Source organism: Heterodontus francisci, chromosome 38 (assembly GCF_036365525.1).
Source record: "Heterodontus francisci isolate sHetFra1 chromosome 38, sHetFra1.hap1, whole genome shotgun sequence".
NCBI classification, from domain to species: Eukaryota; Metazoa; Chordata; class Chondrichthyes; order Heterodontiformes; family Heterodontidae; genus Heterodontus; species Heterodontus francisci.
Genome location: NC_090408.1, coordinates 16,247,501 through 16,262,352, shown reverse-complemented (window position 1 = coordinate 16,262,352; position 14,852 = coordinate 16,247,501). Strand labels below are relative to the sequence as shown.

The window sequence follows — 14,852 nt, the reverse complement described above, 5'->3', positions numbered from 1 at the left end:
ACACTACCCACTGGAGAGGGCTTACCATCAGAGGCACTGTTTCCTACAAATATCAGAGCATCAGTGTCACCGAAACTGCACCTCTCCAGGGAGGTGGTCATCAAGCTGTGCACCATGATGCAGGAGCTTCTGAACCAAATGGCAAGTGGTGGGCACCCATTGTCTGTGGCAGTGAAGGTCACCATGCCAATGAATTTCTATGCCTCAGGATCATTCCAGGGATCTTCTGGATATATCTGCGGGATCTCACAGCCTGCAGCTCATCGCTGCATCAAGATAGTCACTAACGCCATGTTCAAGAGGGCCAGTTTCACACCGATCTGGACAGTCAGGCTGAGAGAGTTGTAAGATTCAGGGCCAATGCTGGATTTTTCCCAGGGTGTCAGTGACTGCACAAATGTGGACATCAAGGCTCCCACAGACCAGGCAGCAGGATTCATCAACAGAAAGGGTTTCCATTTGCTCAATGTACAAATGATCTGTGACCACTGCAAATGGATCCTTTATGTCTGTGCAAGGTTCCCAGGAAACTGTCATGACTCCTACATACTAAAGGTGCCAGACCCTTTCAGACCCCCCGAGAGCCTTCAAGGATGGATACTGAATGACAAGGGCCACCCACTGAAGACATGACTTAATACACCTGTGGAGAACCCCAGCACAGATGTAGAGGAGATTGTTATGAGCAGGTGAGTAAGGGGTCTAGGGGTTCCCTCTCAGTCTTTTCCTGGTTTGGACATAACAGGGTTTAATTTTTAAAACACCGTGTTTTAGCTTCCCGCTCAGTGAGTCCTTGCTCACTGCTCTCTAATTGTAATGGCAAAGAAATCAACCAGGCAGGTTTTCTCAGATTTAAACAAGAAAGGTGTAAGGTTAGGAACCTTAAAACTCTAATTCAGTTAAAAATACTCGAAATATGTGATGCGACCATGCTAGCATGCATATGCAATAAACACACACGCAAATAGAGACAGAAAAGGAGAAAGAATCAAAGGAGAAAAGGTTTGAAGCAATAGCTGGAGTTCAGTTACTGGCTTTAGGTTTGATGTAAAGTCTTTGATTGCAGTTAAGTCTTGCAGTTCTCGTTGGGGCCCAGTGCACACTTTCAAACTTTGTTTTGTTGATCTTCTATCTTGAGGCTTGAGTTACTTCTGTGGGTCTCTAGAACTCTATGTGAGAGAAAGAGAGAGAGACCGGGAGAGACCTTCCTTCTCTGTTGACTTCAAATTGTACGCTCTTCTAAAAAAACTGCTCTGTGTGGAACAATTCAAACAACTCCAAGTTGGCCAGCAGGTTAGTCATGTGACTAGCTCCTTATTTGGAACAACTTCCTGTGATTGGTGGATGTCCCCAAGCTTACCAGACATTTTCAGTAGGTGGAATGCTGGCTCAATGACCCTCAATGTCTCTTGATCATTCACCATGGACAAAAATGCATCTGGCTAATTGAATCAGGGAGGCACTCCCATTATCTTCTTCCTGCAACTGTCTTTTAGAATGCAAATGTGTAGCCATGTTTTCAGCCACTATTGTGGTCTTTTTAAACAAGTTATTTCGCGTCCAGTAACAGTTCAAAAATAATATTCCATATGATGAAATTAGTCTGTCTCAATTTTGGCATGTGTGGTTTCCGTCACAAATGATATAACAGCTGTCACGTGACAACTTGAGGGTCCATCAAGCAGGCCATAGGGCTTCTGAAGAGGCAGTTCAGATGCCTTGATAGATCTGGTGGAGCCCTTCAAAACACCCCGGTAAGGGTCTTGTGTATCATGTTGATGTGCTGTGCTCTGCACAACCTGGCACAGCTGAAGGGGAGAAGCTTTAAACAATGAGGACATCCTGGAGCGTGATGCTGCCTCCTTTGATGAGTGTTTGGAGGAGTTGCTGACCAGGTGGACTATGATGAAGACCCCAAGGGACCGTAGGCAAAGTGCAATGAGATACGCGCAAGGGTGGCTCGCGACTCACTAATACAGACTCGTTTCTCATAAGCCTTCCTTACACACCCATTCAACCAAATAAATCTTCCTTCTTCTAAAGCCTGTTGCCCTTTCCTTGAATGCCCTTACCATATCCCTGGACCCGTCATCACATCATCACATGAGGCAATGGCATGGGAAATACATTGACCTCATGCAGTGTGATCCTTCCCATCACGCCCTGTGCAGCAGCCATCAATTTGTTAATGGCCCAGTAGTATATAAATAAGTAAGGGATTTCTTTTGAGCTGCAGTATGTTGGAATTCACTAAAGACAAATAAACAGCAAGGTAACATCTAATTACATAATACAACCTCATGAAATCCAACTGCAGCATGGAGGACTTTCTCATACACTTGGCGTTGCTCCCACGTGGTGCTGTCAGCTGAGGTGAAGGCAGGCTACTGACCTTTCTGCTCTGTGGCTTTCGATTGCTGTGGTGGTTGTTCTCTGGTTGTCTGAGGCCTTGACTCAGGCATATTGGGGGCCTCCTGTGCATGTGCAGGAGCTGCCTCTATCTTTGCAGCTTCCTGAGGTGTTGGTGTCATTGTCAGAAGGCATGAGGACCCATGGTCCATGCCAGGAATGCCGGGAGAGAAGCCCCCAGGTGCTTGAGACAGCTGCTCCTCTACCCTTTCATGGCACACTTGCTCCTCCCTGCTCACCTGAGGATTTTGAGCACCTGGCAATGACTGTAGGCATCTCCCCCCCTCCCACCACCCCACCGGCCCCCTCCCACACCCCGCCGGCCCCCTCACCCAGCCCAGCCGTTGCATTCATGACCTGGATGGACTCCTCCATCGTTTGCACATGGGTGCATAAAGCCTCCAGACATGTTTATTGGCCAAGGATCAACGGTGACATTGCGAGTTAGTGAGGATGTGTGAGGCATACCATAACCACCAGCCACAACAACGTGAAGAACCTCTACACCCTCACAAAAATCCATCAGTCCCTTAGTTCAAAATCTACTTACCGTGAATGGAGACAACTTTATCTTAGTCATCGATTATTTCTCCAAATTTCCAATTTCAAACAGGTAAAAGACACTTCACGCGTGTTGAGTGCCATATTCAGTCTGTTCAATGCACCTGACGAAATTATTTCTGACAATGGGCCACAGTACACGGGCAGACCTTTCAGGGATATGCATGCCAAATGGAGCGTAAACGTGTGACGTCCTCACTACATTACCCTAGATCTAATCGTCTTGCTGAGCGAATGGTTCGCACAGTTAAATCACTTATCCTGACATGTAGGACAAAGAAACAAGATTTTCGTGTTGCCATGTTACACCTCAGAGCTACACCTATGGATATGGGATTACCGTCACCAGCAAAGATCATGTTTGGCAGACAAGTGAAAACAATTCTGCCAAACCATCATCTGGCCAAATTCTCCAAGATGCGGGAGACACTGCTTGAAAAACAAGGGAGAATGAAGATGGTGCATGACCAACATGCAGGGGCGGAACTACCTCAGCTACACGTAGGACAAAAGATCAGGGTCATACACCCCACAATGAGTACATGATTACCTGCAGAGGTATTTAAAGTATGTAGTGACCCTAGGTCCTACGAGGTTACAACATCTAACAGAACAGTGGTGAGGAGCAGCCAAAGCCAATTAAGAATTGCACACAGAGGACTCGAAAGTACATACTGCGGTGATGTGGGTGTGATGGAACAACAGGACAACAACCAACACATTGACAACATGCCTGCAAACCAAAAACAGCCAAAAGTAAAATCCACATCCCCAGAAGGATATATCATAACAAGATCTGGAAGAGTTGTCAAACCACTGAAATGATATATGGACTCTTAAGCTTCTGCACTCGTAAATTTCACATGAGTTTCTTTGTGTTATCTTTATACTTGTAAATTTTATAATCTCTATCCTTGTATAACTATCTTTATACTTGTAAATTTTATAATCTCTATCCCTGTATAACTAATTTAGAAAGAATCCAATTTTATGTGTTTTTACTTGTAGCATACAAGACTTATCTTTGGAAAGAAAGGGGATGTTGTATGATTGCTTTAAGAGTGATGTTCCTTTAAAAACTCAGTATGCTAATGAGCTACGTACCAGGATGTAGTCATGTGACTAGAAGCCATAGTCACTCTGCACTGCAACACCTTGAACAAAGGTTCTGTATATAGTTTGTTCTGTATTGTGTGTATTAGTTTAGCTGTTAATAAACCTTCTAGAGATATTCAAGGAATCCACGTACCTCATTGTGTTGTTTAAGATAACACAAAGAAACTCATGACACCCCCATCAGCTGCTCAGTTGTGTCTCTGTTGTGCTCATCAGATTTTGACCCCTTTCCTACTCACACGTGACTGTCCACCAACGTGAGGGCGCTGGTTCAGGTTGCTGGGGAATGATGTGACGCTTACTCCTCTGAGGTTTCTTCCTCCTCCTCCTGAAAGGTGGAAGGCTGTCCTGAAGAGTTTGCAGCTGCCTGTTCTCATACATGACCTGTGAGAGAGAGGAGAGTGATGAGAGTGCAATATTCATTCCAAAACATCCTTCTGGCTACTCATCATCTGGAACTCCATGTGACTAGTGGTGGCCACATGTGCAGTATACGTTTTGCTCACCAGAGGGTCTATTTCCCCCATCCAATAGGCCATTCACTCACAGGGGCTCCAAACACCAGTCTCATCATCAGTGACAGCCTGCCCTGCCACCAGGCCTCCTCGCTCCATTTCCTTTTTCCATTGGCATCAGGATCGCCATATATGTGAGGTCACCTACAGTCTTTCCTCTCTCTCTTGCATTGTGAGCTCTCTTCTCCTGCAAGCATATAAATTAACATGCCCATCATAGACAGACACGCAGTATGCCTATGTTGGTGGCAGCCTAACTGTCCATCATAGTGCCACAGGGATGCCTGCTGAATGTGGCCATTCAGTACTGACAGTGCAGGGGTCAAATCTGACTCCATAGAGAGGTTCCCATGCATGTGGCAGCCAAAGCTGCTGCCTGGGCATTGCCACTGACTGGGTAGGCACCCCTTCTCCAAATTCATATTCATTTTTTTGTCACATTTAAAGCTGCAAACTTAACCTTATGCGCTGCACTCACCTTGCCTCTTCCTACACTGTAGCCATGTATGTCAGACCACCCTATAGCTGCTGACCTCCTCTGCTATCTCCATTCATGCCCTATGCATCTGATAAGCCAGCCTCCTCCTCCCATCCCAAGGGAAAAGGACTTCCCTCCGAGCCTATGCTGCCTGGAGGAGCAGCTCCAGGGAGGCATCAGAAAACTTGGGTGCCACTCTTGCTCTGCCTTCTGCCATTTCCCGATCACTCGTTGCCAGGCTTCCCACTGCGTTTCCTCCAGGGCTCCTGCCTTTAAAACTGCTGCTGCCTGCTGTTTAAAGATGGTGCTAGCCTATCCTGCCTTGGTACTTCACCACCGCCTGTGCTGCCTAACTGGCTGGCTCCCATGCCTGCTGAGCGTTAATTACGTGCCCCGACAATATCACTGTTCCACTTCAATTCCTCGCCCGCGGCCATGCCACCCCGTTTATGTCAGGACATCATCACTGCCGGTAAAATCCTGGCCATAGAGTTCTTGGAGGGGTGTAGGGCTGGAGGAGGTACAGGGATAGAGAGGGGTGAGACCATAGAGGGATTTGAACAGGACAATGAGAATTTTAACATTGACTCTCGGTGTACCGATGCCTCAATGTAGGTCAGTGAGCACAGGGGTTATGGGTGAATGGGATTTGGTGCGAGTTCGGAGAAGGGCAGCAGAGTTTTGGATGAACTCAGATTTACAGAGGGTGGAGATCGGACAGAATATTGGAATAATCAGGGCTGGAGGTAACAAAAGCATGGATGAGGGTTTCAGCAGCTGGTGAGCAGAGACAGGGCAGAAACGGGCCAGGTTACAGAGAAACAGTAGCAGGAGTAGAATAGGATGGAAAGGATATGGGGTTGGAAGCTCAGTTCAGGGTCAAATAGAAGACAAGGCTATGAACAGCCGGGTTCAGCCTGAGACAATAGCCAAGGAGGGGGTGGAAACGGTGACGAGGGAACAAAGTTTGTGGCAGGGGCTGAAGACAATAGCTTTGGTCTTCCCAATGTTTCATTTAAAATTCAGTTTTGCATTCTCTGTAAAAATGCAGGAGAAATGAAGACTAACTTGCAAATAAATGACCTGCAGAAATAGTTTAGTCATTGGTTTATTCTCTACCGAAGCACCACTAAAGTGCAACATTATTGATGACACAAGACATCAATAGTCGTAATAGTACTTTTGAATATACTGCGACTGAACTCGAATTCTCAAGCACTGAAAACAAGAAATGATGACCAAGCGTGCCAGTAGCACTGTGTGTTTTCACGTGCCATCCTTGCTGAATTTCAAGTTGTAGGTGAGTATCGTTGATAAAGTCACTGTACCGTGTAAGAATGCATCAGGGCCAATTTTAACTCATGATGTTTTCAGGGTGTTTGGGAGGGAAACTTCTGAAGAGAGTTCAGCGTGAAGCCCAGGCCTTTTTAACACCTGGACCTCATTTAAATAATGCAGCATTGTGTCCCCACCGAAACCAGTGAGAGCGACATCAGAGCCAGTGAGCATGAACGGAAATTGAGAGGTGAGCCCAAGGGTGCCGGGAACCCACATGAATGGTCTCCAAGCCTGATGTTAGTGCTGGCGGTGGATTGACAGCAGATGCTGGCACTTGGAGGGAAAAGCAAGGTCTGGGCTGGGGAGGCCCAGGCAGTAAAGCCCCTCCAGCCCACAATGAATCCTCCGAAATGTTTATGTTCACATGCTTACCTTAGCCTCTTTTGACCACTTTGCTGACTCATGGCAGGTCCTGCTGTCGAATATCATCGCATTTGGGCCTCCAGAATTTTTAAAAAATTAAATTGGAGTCTCGGCCTAATGACATCAATGTAAAGTAGGCCCTCACCCGTCTGGAGCTGGCGACCCTCCTGTGCCTGTTTTAAGTGTGGTGAGGTGAGGTGAGGTGAGGTGAGATGGTGGGGCACGGAAATGTGTCACAAACCCTCTCGCCATCTTAACCCCTGAGCCACAAATGGTCTTGCCTCCTGGGAGGTTGGGTTAAAAGCAATCCCAATGTGCAGAAACACTATTATATCACAGGTGGAAAATTTTGGGTAAGTTTACATTAATTACAACTGACCAAAGAAAAGGTTGAGTTATTTACCTGGCAGATCAGAGTATAAAAACTGGAAGTTATTAAATCTCTGGTAATATAATATTGAACTTTACCGTCCCATTTAGTACCCTCATCTTCTGATTTTTGAGAGAAGATTGTAAGAGTCAGGCTCTGATGTGTTTAAGTAAAATCTGAAACAAGTGATATTAAGTGTAATCGCAATGTTGATCCTCTTATGAAAAGCATATTTGGAGTTCATGATCAGTACGATTTACACAAAATGCTTTGGTATGAAAACAAATTTTAATGGACATTCTGGTGTCCATGTTTTAAGTAAAAGTTTAATTATTAATCACAGTTTTTTTTCAAATGAAGAGAATATAAAAACTTTTCACGTGAACAAATGTTTCTTGCCAATGGAAACAAATTAATTTCATCAATGTCAACTCAAATTATGGGTGTAATAATGTTGTAATGTGACTTTGAACAATCACAAACAGCTGTGTAGATTATTTCTTTAATTAAAAACAGTTAATTTCTGAAGAAATGCTTGCTTGTCTTCAATGTTTGAGTATCGCTTTCTTTCTCTTCTCCTTCTGCCAAATTGCCTGATTGCAAACCTGAGGAAAATGAAACTGGAATGTACTTTCAAATTAGATCTGAAACTTTAGAATCAGAACTGTGCAGTGTATACAAAGTTGTGAGAAACAAATGTTAGCAAGCACGGAGTCCAGGGTCTCACGCCACTGTGAAAGTTTTATTTACAGTGAGTAGTTTTCCACTTTAAAAAAATCTTTTATTGCTATTAACAAAAAAGGAGGCTGTGAGCTCTTACAGGGATTCATGCTTAATTATAACTGGAGGTCTGATTGAGAGGTCACTTGTCAGTCAGTTGTGGCACTGTACTGAGGGATTTCTCTGGACATGCTTATGTAACTGGAAGTAGAACACTGGTTTTCTATATTGGAGTGGTCGACCAACTTTGTGGGATATTATTTATAACAGCCAATCTCTGATGATGACTAAATTATCATATTTGATGGAGTTATTTTAGAAAAGTAAAAAGCAAAAAGACTTGCAAGCTCCTGCAGACAGAAATGAGATAATGAGCAGATAATCTGTTCTTTTAGTAATGTTGTTCAAGGGTTAAATATTAGCTAGGACATCGGGGAGAATTCCCCTGCTCTATTTGGAATAGTGCTGTAGCATCTTTCACACCTACCCGAAAGGGCAGAAGGGGCCTGGTTTAATGTCTCATCTGAAAGATAGCACCTCCGACAGTGCAGTGCTCTGTGAGTACTGCACTGCAGTGCCAGCCTAGATATATGCGCTTAAGTCTCAGGAGTGAACCTGAACCCACAACCTTCTGACTCAGAATACTCTTGTACACTGTGGTAGTCATATAATTTTTTAGCACTAGCAATGTTATACAGCTCGAAACAAACTGTCAAGAGAAAAGTGACTTTTCAACTCCGCAATTATAATTAAGTTTAGCTTTTCCTTTTTAAACAGTTGGTTGCAACACATTTACATACATTAAATAGAAACACAGCACATTTTTAAATCATACATCATTTAATATTACAAAGTAATATTTGGAATTAACAAAAAATGTTTTTTTATTATTTTAAACAGAATTTGCTGCCAAGACTATTACTAGTCAATGTATTTATTTACAGATTAGTACATTGGATCCATCTTTGGCAAGGTGTGATTTGTAGGTTTCTTGTGAGCAGTAGGATGCCCCAATACCAAATATTTTTGCATGTCACAAAGCAGAAAGGTTGAACATTCACAATGTTATGGAATAACTTAAAAGCACAAAAAAACAGCAAAACACTTTACATTCTTAATTTCAACAGACCCCACAAAGCCTTACCACAACCTGAAAAAATATTCCAATTCAATTCTCTGAACCTTCACTTTGCCTAAACACATCTTATTCAGACTGAGGAAACATCATTCAACAAAAGGAGCTTAATTAAATGATTGTTTTTTTTTTGCGCGTATTGGGAGTTACATTCACAGTAACAGGATTTCAGGAAAACTTCTCGACAATAACACTATGGAAATAACTTGGAATCAGAATTGCTGAAGACTTAGGTTATTAGAAAAGTTAAATATTTGGGTTGCATCTGGTCATGTTTTTGTGCCTCATTTGCCAATCCAAAAGTAAAGATTTTTTTTAGTCAGGAAGCTCGAATGTGAAAAAGGTGGCATAAGTGCACATGAAAAGGCATCTTTAATCAAACAGAGTGAGAGCCAAAAGCAAGTATCAAAAGTGCCTTTTGATCCAGATAATCAAAGAATTGCAACAAAGAGCCTTTCATGCTATAAAAGAATCTAATTCATAAAATGAAGTTTTCAGGGACTATGAGGTCAATTTGATTCCTATCTTCATCACCTATAAAACAGGAATGTTGGAAATATTTGGCCGCATTCTATTATTTTTGAGGACCACAGAAGGTAGCAAAACATAACGATATCAATACACAATACAAAAAGTCTTGGCAGTTTCTTGTGAGCATCTGAATTTCTCCATCTGTCGCTGTAACAAATGTCGGATCGACAAACCAATAGGAAATTTGAAATCCATTAACTTAAGAGGTGTGGGAGAAGCTTAGAGATTCTCTTTGGAGCAGAAGAATGTGTCTTTGTGCAAATTAGGGTTCTGACTGTGCCGGTTTCGACTCCGAACAGATGAAAACATGGTGCTACAACCAGGCACCTTGCACTTGTGCAGCTGACGAAGGTGCACAGTTTTGTAATGAGCCCTGAAAGTCCCTTTATTACTGTACATCTTCTGACAGATGTTGCACATGATTGATGAGTTTGCAGAAGGGGATTGTATCAAACAGTCAATAGGGTCCTTGACCACAGCAGCTAGCTGGTATAACCTATCTTTCACCATTAAATCAGAATGCTCAAAACCTTCCTCACCATTCACAGGAACTCCTTCTTCGCTCCCAATGTCTGAATCCCATGAATGGATACTGCTTCCGGACTTGATACTGGATGTAGTGCTAAGATCCAGCACAGTTCCATCATAAAAACCATCTCCTCCTTGGGCATCACTGGACTGCTCCTGAGCATTGTTAAGAGAAAATACAAACTGTTCATTTTTGCTCTTTCCTTTCAGTATTACTGGAGTCTGTCCCATCTGAGTTCTTACCAGAAGACCTTCGCAAAGTTCCTTCGTTACAGCAGTACTGTTGAAGAAGTTTTGGGTCTCATATGAGCCTTTGGTCAGAAGTTTGTGATGAAGATTGATGTTCGAACTATGTCTAAAGATCAGAAAAAGAGATATCAAACAAATTAGCCTATTTTTGATGCTGGATTAAAATGCAATCATCTCTATTCTGTGATACACCAAAAGGTGCAAATCTTCTTCTAAACTGTCAAATTGGAGCTGTAGACAAAGTTTTTTAAACATGCATTTATTTCTCTTCAGTTTAGTTATAAGGTATTTTATTGACTAGTGGATCTTCTCGCAAGTCAGAAACATGCCGTTTTATAAATACATTATACCATGCAACACAGTGTATAACTTAGCCTGTCACGAAAATGGCCACAAAGCATATTCACTGTGCAATTTTCACGACAATTGGAGGCTTAGTGGATTTTCGGGCAACAGAAACTTTGCTTTTTGAAAACAAAATTGACAACGAAATGTGACAGTGTGACAGACGAAGTGTAATGAACAAAGATGAATGTCAGATGTTTTTATGCACTAGTGTATCTTCCCTGGCTCTGCGCTTAGTAACTTGGATAATATTATGATGTATAATGATGGGTTGTTATAATCCACAATGCACTATTCTGTTAAACTGACAATGTGACTTTAGTCTATGTAAACAGCGACTTTGGTCTATCAAAGTTTAACTGTTTTGTCAGCGAACTTTGCAGAATGGAATGTAATCATCAATTTCAGGCTGTAGCCATGGAGCCAAAATCAAATATGTTTTGTATTACATGGTAAACAGATTTTTAATTGGTGAATTCGGGACTGAATTCTGCAAATGTCCATTTTTCCATGGAAACTGTAAATGGCCTTGATTATTGTATGGTCCTTTACCTTTGAGTTTAACTTTTATTTCGTCCTTTTAAAAAAAGTTCAAGATGGTAGGCAGCATATCAGAGATTTACAGTAGGCGTATGCATTTAGGAGCAGTGAAGAAAGAAAAGAAAATCATTTGCATTTATATGGCACCTTATCACATCCGCAGATTGCCTTTATAATGCAGTCACTGTTGTAATATAGGTAAATATGCCAGCCAATGAGCAGACAAACGGGGATTGTGGGCTTTATTGTAATTATGGGAGAAGGATTACTGGGTATTGCTAAGAGGGAATGACAGCACTGCAGAAGAAGAAACTGGAGTTTGATAGCACTAGAAGATGGAATATGAGGTTTGATTTACAATGTGACCCCTGGGATCTGCTGGTATTGGGGGAGATGCCATAGTTTGGAATGGACAGGAGGGAAAAGGGATCTCTGGGGTATGGAAACACTATGGATCGGGTTATCCCAGGGTCAGAGAGCACTGGGGGAAGCACTGGGGTGGCAGATATTAGGATGGTGTTGGTACCTTGAGCATTGAGAAAATCTTGTTATCCAGGAGTTAGGAGTAGGAAACCTGGGCTTTATTGGTCCTGGGGCAGAGAGTTATGAGGTGTGGGTACATTGCACAGGGAAGACATTCTTTTGCCATGGATGGGGGAAGGTCTTGTATTCTAGCATTAGTGGAGGGGGTAATGGGAAGTGAAGCACTGGGGGTAGAGAGGGTGCAGTCTGTGATTTACTTTTGGTGAGGTCCAGCGGCATGGGGGAGGAGCCTATGTTCAGCGAGTATTCGGTTGGGGGTTCAGAGGAAGAGGTAACCTGACCAACCTGGTCAGGATCTCAGTGTGTTGCCAGTTTTAAGGCTCTTTCATGCCAATGCTCTACTGCTAATTGTATGCACAAAGAGCATGTCCAACTGCAAATGATTCTACAAACCAGCTTCAGCCCATGACCTTATGGGCAGGAACCAGGCTGTTGCCAGATGGATAGGTGGGACAGTCCTGGCAGGTAAATGTGGGTAGTAGGTTAGGATGGATCCCTACAGATGTCAGGTCTCGGGGGGTTGAGCTAAGACACATATTTATCAGGAGTTCCAAAACTAGGATTGGATTTTACCAGGTTCCCAACATTGGGCTCCGTGGTGGGAGGGGGCGCCGGAAGATTGTTCCAGCAGAGACCTGTCAAGATGCTCGACGCTGGGAGGGCCTGGCCTATTCCTCCCGGCGGCGGCGAGCCTCTGTGGCGGCCCCCCCTGTCGCTGGGTGACGGGACCTGAATTTCAATATGTAAATCAATAACATGAATAAATTTAAATACACTCACCGCCAATCTTCCAGGCCCGCCGCGATCTTCAGTGCGGCAGCCGGCACTCCTGTGCCTTCACTTCCCCCTCTGGGGAAAGCCAGCCTGACACTGGTGGGGAGGGGGGGGGGCATTAAGATTTTTAGTGCTGGGCAGGGGGGGAAACGGGGTCAAATAAACGTAATGGGTGTAGGGGATGGTGGGAAGGGGTGAACTGTGAACTTTGTACAGTCTGGGGTGGGGGGGGGACGGTCAGATTTCAACGGTAATGTTTTGGGGTGGGGGAAGGGCAAATACTTAATGTAATTTTTATTGGGGGGTGGGAAAGGGGCATTCGGATTTTATTTGATACATTTTGGGGAGGTTATATCTTTAAAAATTTAAAGGTGCCGACAGGGCTGGCTGCCCTTTTAAAAATGGCACCTGATGCCATTGCTGGTGTTGGACAGCCCGCCCCCTCCATGTGACTGGCGGGGGGGGGGGGGGGGGGGTGCGGGCTGCTCCAGCTATTTAAATGAGCCATCGTGCGGGAGATTGCGGTGGCTCTGCGGCATGGGGGCCACCATTTTTTCTGCCCACCACCGTTCTCGGCAGCAGGATCTTAAAATCCAGCCCCTAGTGTCTCTGCCCTGGTCACTGCACTGAACCAGTCCAAAATATAAATGACACTCCCTTTGATAGTGACCATGGAGCACTCTCCTTCCTCACTCTCTCTACAGTCTTTGACATGGTCAGCCACAACACCTTCTCCAACACCTCTCCTCTGTTGTCCAGGTCAGTTGTTTGCTCTCCCTTAGTTCCAATCTTACCTATAAAGTCATAGCTGGAGCAATTCCATCAATGGCTTCACTTCCTGCAATTGCATTGTTTTCTCTGAAGGCTCCCAAGAATCTATCCTTGGCCCCTTCCTCCATCCAGACTAACCTGTACACCATCTGCCTTAAACCCTCCACTGCCTCTAAACAACCTGACTTCTCATCCTATACCCAGTCTTGGATAAGCCAGAATTTCCTCCAATTAAATATTGGGAAGCTTTTGTCTTTGACCCCTGCCATAAATTTCATACCCTTGTCACTAATTCATCCCTTTTCCCAGCTACTGTCTTAGTTGGCCCAGACCACTAGAAACCTTGGTGCCCTATTTGAACCCAAGTTGAACTTCCAATCTCATATTGTGTCCAATGCAAGGACTGCTAACTTCCTCCTCTGTAATATGTCTGCTTCTGCCCTTGCTGTGGAAATTCTCACCCATAGCTTTTCCACCTCCAGATACAACTATTCCAATGCTCTCCTGGCTGGCCTCCCATCCTCCATGTCTGTAAACCTCACCTAAATCAGGACTTGACTGACTGCACTTTGGCCCGCACTAAGTCCTGCACACCCACCACTACTGTTCTTACTGACCCAGCCTGACTCCCTATCCTGCACTTGCTCCAATTTATAATTCTCATTCTCAGATTTAACTCTCTTTGTGGCCTCATACTCTGGATCTCTGTAACCTCCTCTAAACCTGGAAGCCCACCCCCAGAACTCTCCAATATGGTTGCCTGAGCATCCCTCTTTCCCTTCGCCTCTCCAGTGAAAGCCACGCCTTCAGCCAATTAACCCCCTGTTCACAATTCATTGCCTAAAATCCTGCAGTTCTCCACCTCCCTCTCTTTTTAAAACCTCTTTGCCTATCCTCATTTCTCCTTCATTTGCATGCCATTCATTTTTGGCTGATTGTACCTCTGTGTTAAAGGAGATATACAAATGCAAATTGATGCTGTTGAGTAAGTGAGTGAGTAAGAAACAGATAAAATAGATGAGAACTATATCAGGCTTGGCTGTAATGCCTTCCCACAGTTGAAAAACCCAACAGTAGTTGCCGCGGCATGTAAGAGCAGAAAGGCCACTGGGGACATCTGACTGTGCCCTTCTACAGGACAGAAAGGATATTAAGATTAAGAGAGGAATCTGTTAAGATGTGCCAGTGTTAATAGTGCATCCAAAACAGGTTTAAAAAAAATCATTGCTACAAAACTGACAGTAGGACACAGCTGGACTAACCTCCTCCTCTTTGAGTGCATGAGCACTTTTCAGACAAAAAAATGTTTAAATGAAATTTCAATAGCAATTCCTACATTTGGCTCACATCCTGTGGACTGTGTAAATGAGTGACTGACACAAAGAGCGTCCTACACACCAGTGATTGCCACTCCGACAATTGCTAGCTGCCCCTCTCCCGATTTCCTACATTGAAGGCATGAATTCCTGCTGGGACACCAGGAGCCCCTCAATACCTCACCCGAGTGGCTATTCTTCATCTATGAGTCAATGCAGTGAGTTTCAGTAGGCTAATCAACAGGAAGGT

The 14,852-nt window shown here is 44.0% G+C and overlaps 1 protein-coding gene across 1 annotated transcript in view; it reads right to left on the bottom strand.

Annotated features, from left to right (window-relative positions):
• Positions 1–8,823: 8,823 nt before the first annotated feature.
• Positions 8,824–14,852, bottom strand: part of bnc1 (basonuclin zinc finger protein 1) — a 93,280-nt gene continuing 87,251 nt past the window's right edge. The window contains exon 5 of the mRNA XM_068017612.1: positions 8,824–10,419. Within this exon, the coding sequence (XP_067873713.1) occupies positions 9,756–10,419 (664 nt within the window). The 3' untranslated portion in view covers positions 8,824–9,755. The remainder of the gene's footprint in view (positions 10,420–14,852) is intronic.